Source organism: Hippoglossus hippoglossus, chromosome 22, assembly GCF_009819705.1.
Source record: "Hippoglossus hippoglossus isolate fHipHip1 chromosome 22, fHipHip1.pri, whole genome shotgun sequence".
Classification (NCBI taxonomy): domain Eukaryota; kingdom Metazoa; phylum Chordata; class Actinopteri; order Pleuronectiformes; family Pleuronectidae; genus Hippoglossus; species Hippoglossus hippoglossus.
The window spans coordinates 3,843,140-3,854,055 of NC_047172.1; the positions used below are offsets into that span (position 1 = coordinate 3,843,140).

The 10,916-nt window shown below is 42.9% G+C and overlaps 1 protein-coding gene across 1 annotated transcript; it reads right to left on the reverse strand.

Annotated features, from left to right (window-relative positions):
- Window positions 1-236: 236 nt before the first annotated feature.
- Window positions 237-10,853, reverse strand: ganc (glucosidase, alpha; neutral C). Its single transcript, XM_034576068.1, has 25 exons — window positions 10,659-10,853; window positions 10,326-10,391; window positions 9,794-9,896; window positions 9,267-9,394; window positions 8,618-8,794; window positions 8,513-8,516; window positions 8,018-8,087; window positions 7,150-7,246; window positions 6,528-6,711; window positions 6,012-6,156; window positions 5,524-5,759; window positions 5,314-5,440; window positions 5,043-5,122; window positions 4,625-4,768; window positions 4,392-4,488; window positions 4,193-4,294; window positions 3,877-4,051; window positions 3,668-3,736; window positions 3,471-3,535; window positions 3,308-3,384; window positions 3,146-3,220; window positions 2,780-2,893; window positions 2,094-2,206; window positions 1,629-1,732; window positions 237-1,037 (listed from the first exon to the last, which is right to left on the reverse strand). Exons 1-25 carry the CDS (start codon window positions 10,685-10,687, stop codon window positions 928-930), a joined length of 2,691 nt encoding a protein of 896 aa, XP_034431959.1. The 5' UTR covers window positions 10,688-10,853; the 3' UTR covers window positions 237-927.
- Between the last annotated feature and the right edge of the window lie 63 nt (window positions 10,854-10,916).

Sequence of the window (10,916 nt, forward strand, 5' to 3'; positions counted from 1 at the left end):
CAGCCAGAGGAATGAAATGCATCTTAAAGCTTATTTGTATTTTATTTCTCATCATATATTAAATTCTCTATCTCTTCTATCACCCTGTATGTTCTTTTCTTCTTCCTGTTAAACATCGAATCTTCATAACAACTCTTGTTCCATATCAAACACCAACATTCCTCGTAAACAAATATTTGTACAAGGACATGCTACAATGGTTCAGACTCAATATCAGTATAAAAATAAAATCCTGATAAAATGATTCTAACACGCTGCAGTTTCCTTGTAAAGTCTCATGAAAGAATTAAGCTTGTTCCAGCGTTTCCCGTCTTATTGTGGTATTTTTGTGTCGCTCAGCAAACATCCGCTCCAGGAAGGTCACACGACACAATATTGTTAAACCATGACGACATGTTCAAAACAAAAGGGTCAACATTTGAAGCTGCACATCGTTTTATTGAGCGGAGGAAACTTTCACTGCATCGCTTTAAAACATGAATTTTACTGTTTTCCTTTCGTTCGTATTTCTCAACATGGCTTCAATTTTATTCACTTTCTTAAATGTACCAATAGTAATATTAGGAAAGAATTATTCAATTAATACAATGTTGTATTGAAGGTGCAGCTCTTAATAAACAGGAGTAACGTTTATAAAAAAGTGACAGTTACTGCTCTGTGGTTGTGTGCATCCACCAACCGGTGCAGTTTCAGTCGACACGCATTTTTCTTTTCTAGACTCATGTGAGGTCACTGTTACCTTTGACCTTGGGCCACTGAAATCAGTTCATCTTTGACCCCCAACTGAACATTTGAACCATATCCCTACAAGGCAGTCTATCAGGTGTCACATTTGGCAGTTAGCATGTATTTTGATGTCGTCCTCTTCTTCTTACTCTTCTTCCTCTTCCTCCTCCTCCTCCCTCGACGGACACGAGCACCGTGAACCTACAGGATGTGAATCTCCCAGTCCGTCAGCACTCTGAGGCTCAGGCTGCTCACTGTCAGTTCGCAGCAGGTCTCCGTGAACTGAAACTCAGCAGGAGTGTCCTCGGAACCTGGTGATAAAAACAAAAAGGTTTATGCTGTTTTGCAGTTGAGAAGTCGGCAGAACTGTGAGTTTCTCCTTTGACAATATTTGAACAATTGAAGAAAAAACTGTGAATATGACACAAAAGTCCAGATACAACACATGATGTCACTTTGTCCACCAAGATATAAAATGAACAACGAGCAAGAATGGATAAAAAACGGTTTTAGCCTCTTGACAATGGCTTCCTGTGTTTTAGAATGTATTTTAAGGTTCTTTTAATTACTTACAAGGCAATTAATGATCTGATTCCTCAGTTTATCACAGATCTTTTATCCACATACAACCTGAAAGAATCACAACTTAACATACTATACATATATCGTAGCGCGTTCCCTGATTTAACCGAATTCAGAGTTTTTTTTTTTGCCATTATCATTATAACTAATAGATGCCTTTATTTTAGGCTGTTGAGTTTCCTTTGAACCTTTATCTAAACGGACCCTGTCAGGGTTCTGTGTGACCTTCGATCAGGCTGTTTCTAATTGGACGACACGTCTCTGCCTCATCATCATCCTTCTGAATGGGTACAATGTGAGTTCACTCCAGAGCTCCTCACCTGATTGGTGCACAGTCACAGCGGTCGGTTTGCTCTTCAAGCCCAGGATGGTGACGGAGTGTACGACAGTGTCACAGTCAAACGCTCCTTCTTCACTGGCGGCACTGAGAGAAGTAGGTGTCAGAAGACTTAGGAGTTTATTAATAAAAAGGTATCGAGTGTATTTTGTACATTGTCATTCACGTACGAATTTTTTTAAATCTTGTGATGTCGCTGTGACCTTTAACCTACAAATTCTAATCAGTCTGATCTCCAAGGAAAGGTTTGTTCCAGATGTGATCAAATTCCCTCCAGATGTAAACGAATGAGATGTCAGGTCACGGTGACCTCTGACCACCAAAATCACATCTTTTTTACCAAAGCTTTGTGCCAGATCTGAAGATAATCCACAGATACAGTGCTCATGAGCCTGGTGAGCAGAAAACTGTGTCCCTCTGATGTTCAGGAGGAGGGAGTGTGACTCACCGGCAGAGCAGCCGGCCTGACAGCATGTTGAACCTGCGCAGACAGAAGGCCTTTCTGTGGAGGTAGTTGAAAGAGTGGCCGTCGTCCAGGTACAACTCCCCATCAGCGGCCCCCTGCACAGAGGAGGGACTTTACTAATTTAATTACACAAATGTCACAAGTCGGAAACAAACAATCATAAATCCTTGAGTTCATTCAAGTCGTTTTTAGACATTAACTCTGGAAAATGTCCAGAAAAATGGGTTGAAGAACGCAGCAGGAATCTCATTGTCCTTTTTTCCTGATGTATTCTCACATGGGCTCACTCTGACATTTTACAGACATTTTACGGAGCAACTGACGCAGACTTTTGCCTTCTCATGTACAGACCCACTGGAACATCTCAGGACAACGTCTTGTCTGAAAAGCAGCTTTAGTGAAAACACGGGTAAAAACATTTCGGCAGCTACACCTGTGTACGAGGAAAAGATGAATCAAGACAATAACCAGCTGATTTCCTTCCATTTCTTATTACAAAATGGAATCAGAAAAGTATATTGTATTGGATTTCATTAGATTCTACATTGGTTACGTTTTTTCTTGTACTGTATATCTACATATTTCATAATAACTCATGTTTAATTTCCTGGTCAGGGCTAAAGCAGATTTCAATATGAACAGAAGCCGTCTGCTCCTCTGATTCTCACCTGAGAGTCCAGAGCCACAGTGATGGAGAGCGGAAGCAGCTGGAGATCGGCTGTGCAGGAGCTACTTCCTGCTGACCTGCAGACCACCGAGCCGCCTCGCTGGAACACAGGAACCTGGACAGAAGAAGCAACTGCCCTCCGTAATATGTAATAATAATCAAAACAGTCTAAAACCAAAACAGGAATCAAATAACTATAATTCTTATGAAATACTTTTGGATAAATTTCCCTCTGTCAGGGTAGATAATGAGTTTTATTTATCTATTAGGCCTCTAGTGTTTGTTTACCCCCTTGCATGAATATGAAAACTACTGACAGTCCAGTCCATGTTACAGCCCCCTCTACTGTTTGGATCATAGTACTAACCGTGTCCAGGGTGACAGGGAGAGTCAGAGTCCTTCCTCCTTCGTGCGCCATCGCAGATTGGACATCAAACCAAATCTGAAACAAAAACAAACCTGAATGTAAAAATCCCCTCTGAGGTCTAACGTGAATAAAAACACATATGTTACCCGGTGGTTGGTTTACCTCATCAGATCCAGGAAGTAGCACTTTGACTTCCTGAACACCAGGATCGGTGACGGGACAGGCCAGCAGGGCTCCTCCTGCGTGAGATCAGAGACGGTGAAACTCCGAACAACGCAAATCCAACGATTACAGGACACAATGTGTGATAAAGTCAAATGATCACCTATCATATGCTGGTTGTCCACACTGAAGGTGCCTCGTTCTCTGGGGAACTCCACCCACAGAGGCCTGTTTGAAACAAATGAACAAGGTCATTTTTACCTCTAGTGTCTGAAAACGTCAGCGTTCACTTCACAGGAGTGTAAGTGATGCTTGTGGCTGCAGTGCATCAACTGACCAGCAGACGACAGCAACACTCACCTGATCGGAGGCAGACCAGAGGTGTGAGCCTGGTGGAACAGAGTGTACCAGTAGGGCAGCAGCTGATACCTGAGCACACCGGACATTTGTCACATTGTGGTGGAAACGAGGGGCCTGTACTAGTTCATGATAACAGATCAACGTCTCAACTACTGGAAAACCAGAGTCACCGATGGACAGTATCATGTCAGGGACAAAGGAGCTGGTACCTCTGTTGGATCACCGTGCGGATCGCAGCGGTGACCTCCTCTCCAAACAGCCAAGGCTCCCGACGCTTTGCCACACAGGCAGAGTGACCACGGAAAAACGGCTGCAGGGCGGCGGCCTGGTACCAACGCACCAGCAACTCTGGATCTGGGTCCTTGAAAAACCCACCAACATCAGCTAAAACACAGAGGACAAAGGACATCAGCAATTTAAAATGTGAGATTCAGCAGTGGTAAGCATAAAAGCAGCTCATTGCAATGAGTGCAGGCCATTCCTGTACTTTAATTTAACAGCTAAAAGATAAACGACTGCTCTCACCTCCGCAAAAACCTACGCCTGTCACACTGAGAGACAGCAGCATTGGGATTGAGATCTTCAGATACTCCCAAGTGGCAACGTTATCCCCTGTCCACACCGCACCTGTACAGAGAAAGTAAAAGGGACAATGAATACAAAACCGAGCTAAGGATGAAACCACGAGTTCAGGAATATGTGTTTGTCCATTTAAAGAACTCACCAAGTCTCTGTGACCCGGCGAAGAAGGAGCGTGTCAGGACGAAAGGCCTCTCTGAGCCCCCGGAGCGAGTCATCAGACCTTCCACTGTGGCCTTGTGCTGTGAAGAAAAACACAAGTCGTCTGGCGAAGTGATCCAGGAGAAGGAGAAGCTGCCTCGGGGAGTCAGTGTATTGTAAACAGAAAATATTGGGGTTTGACCTGTGTACAAAAATAAACTAAATGAGGCCACTCACCTGGTAAAAACCATACAGGTTGTGCAGTTCCCGATGTTCCCAGCCCCCATAATGCACCGCGTCCTTTGGCATGGTCTGCTCCGGCCCACCGAACACAGACGGTTCGTTCATATCATTCCACAGAAATAACGACGGCGTTGATCCCTGCATCGGACACGAACACATCGACATCAGCAGGGCTGTTCACTGAGAGACTATCTCAACTTATAGAGTATTCAGGTATTCAGGTACCGCAGTGTTAGCATCACATCAAATACAAAAAGGTTAAATTCTTCAGCCTTCATCATTATAGTACTCTGTCGTCCTTCTGTGCATCATCAATGAATTTGGATTTAACTGAGTGGGAAATCCTTAATTTCCCTCGGGATCAATAAAGTATCTATCCATCCATCCAATGAACGATCGTTTCTACACTTACTTTGTACTTATCCAGGGTGAGGCATCTGGAGTACCATGCTCGAGTGGCAGGGCGGCTGAAGTCAAGGTAACAGGACTCACCTATGAGAAATGTTTATATGGAGGGTTATCAAAAATCAAGTACAGAGAAGATATTTTGCCTTTATTTGTATATAATGTAAAACGGAGGAGTTCTAAAATACCACGTAGAAATCTTACCATGCGTATAAAGACGTTAACTACTATGAAATATTGAATTTATGTATTTTAACTTCATGTCAGAGGAAGCTTACCGGGCCAGCATGAGCCCAGAAAGAGCTCTCCCTCTCTGTCCTTGACAAAATGTCCACCGTCTCTGGCCTCTTGGTACAGGGACCAGTCAGGATCGGCTTTGAAGTGGGGATCACTTATAACCACCAGCTAAAAGATATATACAAATACACACAATAAATACCCGTTAACATAGAAAAGCAGATAACAGCTGTACAAACTGTGCAACCCACCTTCCTATTCTTCTCCTCCAGGTGGAGCTGCAGGCCGGCAGGGTCAGGAAAACAAACGGGGTCCCAGGTGAAGTAACGCTTCCCGTCCGTGTGTTCAATGTCCAGCCACATGGCATCACAGGGGATGTCGTGGAGATCAAATCCAGCGTCTACCTCCCTCACATCAGCTTCATCCTTATAGTTCCAGCGGCTCTGGTGGTACCCCAGGGCAAACAGAGGGGGCAGCGCTGGATACCCTGACAGACGGGGACAGAAATGGTCAGGAGGTGACCATTTGGAGGTGTAAAATTAAAAAGCTATCCTTCTGAGATTGTTTTATTTACTTATCAATTTGTTCAACTCGTACAAAGGTTGGCTGCGGTCGACGTAAATTACAAATAACTGACTTTGTGAGAGAAGAACTTCCACGATGGTTATTTTTAGGATTGAATTTGCTGGTGTGAGGTCATTCTTCCCTTTTAAATGCAGATAAATATAATAAAACTCACCTGTCAGCTGAGCGTACTGGCTGAAGAGCTGCTGGGGACTGGGCCCGAGCAGAAGCACACAGTCCATCACACCGCTCTCTGACAGCCAGTGGACGTCAGTCTGCGGCTCCCTCCACCTCCTCTGTATCAGGGGCACCTGTTCATCCTGGGTGAGGTACAGGGGGCAATTATGTGGAAATGAACATAGACTTTATATTTAAAAAATGGACAAAATGACTCCCAAAGTGAGGCCAAATCATTTGGAATTGCCCCCTGGTGGCTGGCTGCAGTAAACGTCATAAACCCCACCTCCTCCATGTTAGTGGAGGTGTCCTGGACCAAACTAAGAAGTCACACGTCAAATCGATTTTTCTCAAAGAGGGTTTCTGTCATTTTAGGTAGTTGTTGTCACACTGATGTATGAAGTGTGGATGTTTCTTCCCCCGACAGACTCTGGCACCAAATGTGCAAGATGGTGGCCGTTGTATTCAGGACATTTTGGCTTCACTCCTAGATAGTGGGAGGAGGTGGGTTTACCTGCTGGTCACTGGGGCTGTAACGTATGTTCACAAACGTCTCAGATGCATTTAGCCAAAATACACCCAGGGTCCTGTCCAGCTTGTGGGCCACCAACAGAGGCACAGACCCATACAGGCCAAAGCGACTGTACAGGTCATAGGCGAAGACGTCCAGGTTATAGAGGCGATAAGGTTCATCATCTCTGGGAAACGAAACACAATTATAAACTAGAATTACATTTGTACATTTATTTGTCAAGTTGAGGGAAATACGATCTTAATCGGTTTTGCAGAACATCATGATGTCAGTTGTGAGGCTGAACTTTGACCTTTTTTTAGATATAAAATGTCATCTCTTCCTTCACTTTATCCTGTTTGACATTTGTGTGGCGTATCAAATCTTGAGTTATGGCCAAAAACATGAATTGTAAGGTCACAGTGACATTGACCTTTGGCCACTTGAAATCTACTCATTTCCTCCTTGGGTCCAAATCTGAGGAAATTCCTTCCAAATGCTCCCAAGGTTGCGTTCATGAGAAACCGAGACAACGCCTTCACAGAGGCTGGCAACTCTCTGGCAACTCTCCGAACACTGAGTGAGATGAAAACATAAATCCTGCTGCTGGTATACGAGTGTGTACCTGGTGTCTCTGAGCTTCAGGCTGTCGGCATGTTCTGGAAGACCGTACACGTGACTGAACCCATGAAGACAGAAGTCCGCCCCAATGCTGCTCGGGCCTGGAAATGCACAATATTAACTACCGTTACTCATGTGTTTCCTATTAGCTGGTACAGGAGTAAATCTCATTCATACATTATTAAAAAATTAACCCACCATAGTTATAATCAATGTCGGCTTACCTGGCTAAAGTTTACAAATTCCCCATGTTACAATTTCCCCTCTCAAATACCAAAATCACTTTCTAGGAAACTTGTTGAGAAATAAGTTTCAACCAATTTACACACACACAAATATTACTCCCCTAAATGTGCCCGATTTGTTTGTTTGTGAAGATTTCTGAAATATGTCTTGAGAAATTCACAAAAATTTAGAAAAACCTCTGATCTCATAATGTTAAAGAAAGTGATACAAATATTACACAATCTGAATTTAAACAAATCTGCTCCAGAAGTTTATGCGTTTTTGTAAAATCCTGCTAACAAACAGATGAACAGCAATGAAAAACACAACTTCCCTGGTTCCAGTATAAACTATTATATTTACCATGTTTCATACAGTGGACTTTATATATTAGCTACAAAAGATGCTATGCAAATATACTTATTATAAGCACTTGTATTCATTTGTATTCATCAATTAAAACTGATCATGACAGTTAAACTGAATAAAAATGACAATTTAAAAAAGTCATTCCATTCCAGATCCTGTTGTTACGGAGGAGGAGAAATTCTGCAGGAGTGGATTTTCCAGAAGCTCAGGAAATATTCAGCTGTAACATAATATACTGACAGGTTCGGCTCTTAAAGTATTTAACAGCAGACACAAACCATTAGCTTTGATATCCACAAACTGCTTGAAAGTCTCTTTCCACAATGAACTCGAGTCGTCCTCTTGAAGCTGTCAACGTGACAAAGAACAGAAGGTATTTACAAAAGGAGATGAAGCTCCTAGTGGGAGTGATCTTATACTTATTATAACTAGGAGATGGAGGACCTACAAATGCACAGTTCACAAGGCAGAGTATCAGATGGTTTTAATAAGTCCAGGTCGGTACACAGGCAGTCATCACAGAGGAGCAGGTAGAAGAGGTTAACAGCAGGAAAACCGCCGATGGTCAGACACAGAAGAACTGACGAGCGCACAACGCTGGACGGACGCCACACAATGAACTGGCAAGTGAGGGACGACACACAGGGTTTAAATACACAGACAATCAGGGGATAAGGAGATGCAGGTGAGTCTAATCAGGGCGGGGGAGCACAGGCAGGATCTATCTGAGTCAGGATAATACTGGAGTTTGAACAGCGCTTATATTCTCTTACCTCACTTCCATGAGATGTGGCCATGAGGAGAAAAACAGTGATTAGAATTCAACTGTGTGATGATTCATTTGTCTTCCAGAACACAAATCCCCCGCTGTAACTCACCTGGGTCGGTCCTGCAGCGTCTCGAACCACAGTTTTCCTCTAGAGTTGAATGTGACCATCACTTCCTCTTCACACAGGATCTCCAGATAGAAGGGAAAACGCCACACGCGAGCCTGATGACGTCCTGACGACCAAGTCAGTGTAACGCAGCCCTTCGTCTGTCTCTTCACTCGCAACCTGCAGGACGCCGAGGGACACGTTTTTAACACGGTTCTCATGCTGCAGCAGTCACACATATTAGGATTAGAAAAATCTTATCAGAAACCTTTAAACCTTTTAAAGAGACAGGAGCCAAAACTGTTTCTGACAGAGGCTGAAAAGAGGAGCTGCAGAAATGGACAGCGAGGAAAGTTACATGTTTTCAGAACATTAAACATGTTCAAGTAATACAAATTAAAGTTATGAACCTGAATATGAGCAGAATATGTCTCCTTTAACTTTAAAGCTAAGTTAGAATATTGACAGTGTAACTTGAAGACGGAGAAGTGCTTCCCCCCCCCACGAGAGAAGCAGCCAATGAGCCTGAATGATTTCAGCTGTGAATCATTTCTCAGTCTTTTTCTCATCACCTGAGAATCATGAATGTTTAACACAACAAAGACACAAAGCTCGGAGTGGATTTGCTTGTGTAACTGGTGGTGCTGCTCACTGTTCACACTGTGGTTCCCCAGTTGTCACATCCTGAACTCGGTAACGTGCTTTAATGGGCTGGAGTTCGTCGATCAAAATCCTGACAGTGTCATTTTTGCAGGGCGACACCAACAGAATCAGTCTGGTCTGTGAAAAGAGGAAAGCAAGAGGCTTATATTAAGTAGGACTAGAAGCTGTACTTCATTTAGATTATAACGAGACAACAGGAGGGATCATTAAGTGCATAAAAGAACATTTCATAAAGTATCTCTGATTCTGATTATATTTATCTTCGTAACTCTGCTGTTGAAGGGCAAAGGGGCATTAGAAATTTTCCTCTGAGATCATTTTAATAAAAACCGTACGCTATGTCACCTCGCCGATTGGGAATTTCATTATTTGGTGTCTGTCGTCTGGTTACAAGTGGGATTCTGTGACATTAACCAGTTCTGAACATTGTCATGTGAATTCAAGTTGAATTTAGTACTTAAATAAAAGCAAAAAATACTCCTTAATTGAGATTTTCAGTCCCATCAGTGGTCAGACCTGTGTGTTGGCCTCCAGTAGTTCAAATCGTGCCCCCTTCTCTGTGAGCACCATGGTGTCCAGCAGGGCTCGGTGCTGCAGGTTTGGACCCTGCATTTGTCGCCTCAAAAGGGAAAGTAGGCATAAATATCACGATGCAACATAACTTTCAGAATGATCCTGTACAGCCAGAACACAGCTCACACACGACCTACAGCTACAAATGTATAAAAACACACACTTTCAACTGGTATACACTTAACTGAGGGTGATTGTATTCATCTATATCTAATATATCTAATATATACAAAATGATATATTATTATTACAGTTAAGTTTAAAGACAGAAAGTCTGAATGTTGTGGTTTTAAACTCTTCTTTATGGACAGAGAATGACTTGATAAGCTTGATATAATATATGGATTATACCACTTTACTACGCTTACACAATCATTTGTATATTCATTGAGCTTCCGTTAATTTGATATTGTGATAGTTATTCATATTGTTGTATCCCCCAGCTCTGATGTATTGATTGTTACAGTCAATATACCTGTAAAAAGCAACCTGGTCACTTTTCTTGAACTTTTCTCCTGATTCCTCATCATCAGGGACGACGCTGTGGAACAAGCAGAGAACAATAACTGTGTGATTTATTTACCAGGAACATGGAGGGTTATCTCCTGCTGGGCCACATTGACTTTTACACTTTCACTTTCACTAGAGCCACGTGTAAAAGAAATCCTCAAATAATGTGACTTGTCTGTGCTGCAGTCATGTAAATACAGTTCATTACAAGCAGAGTTCACAACAGGGAGTCAGCTCCATGGGCAAAGTGTCGAAGGTCCAATCAGATGATGTGAACACCGAGAGGTGGAGTTTGTACCTGAACACAGATTCACTCTCTTCAGACATTTCCAACACACGTCACGACTGTCGCTTCTGACAGAACCGGAACTACCGACCGTGAACTGCAGCGACCACACGGACCACAGAGCGGGAGGACCGAACCGACACTACAACATCAACACAACATCCGGCCTGCCTCTTCAAAACAAAACACCTACTGAGGAAACATTTATAACTTTATCACCTTTATACACATGTATTAGTATAGTATGGTATAGTATGGTATAGTACAGTA

Excerpts from the sequence above, each read along its gene's own strand:
- ganc (XM_034576068.1), bottom strand. The coding sequence starts at position 10,687 with ATGTCTGAAGAGAGTGAATCTGTGTTCAG. Across the intron at positions 6,712-7,149 it reads CTGAAGCTCAGAGACACCAG|AGATGATGAACCTTATCGCC; the intron begins GTACACACTCGT and ends TTCGTTTCCCAG. Across the intron at positions 5,760-6,011 it reads CCAGTACGCTCAGCTGACAG|GGTATCCAGCGCTGCCCCCT; the intron begins GTGAGTTTTATT and ends CCCGTCTGTCAG.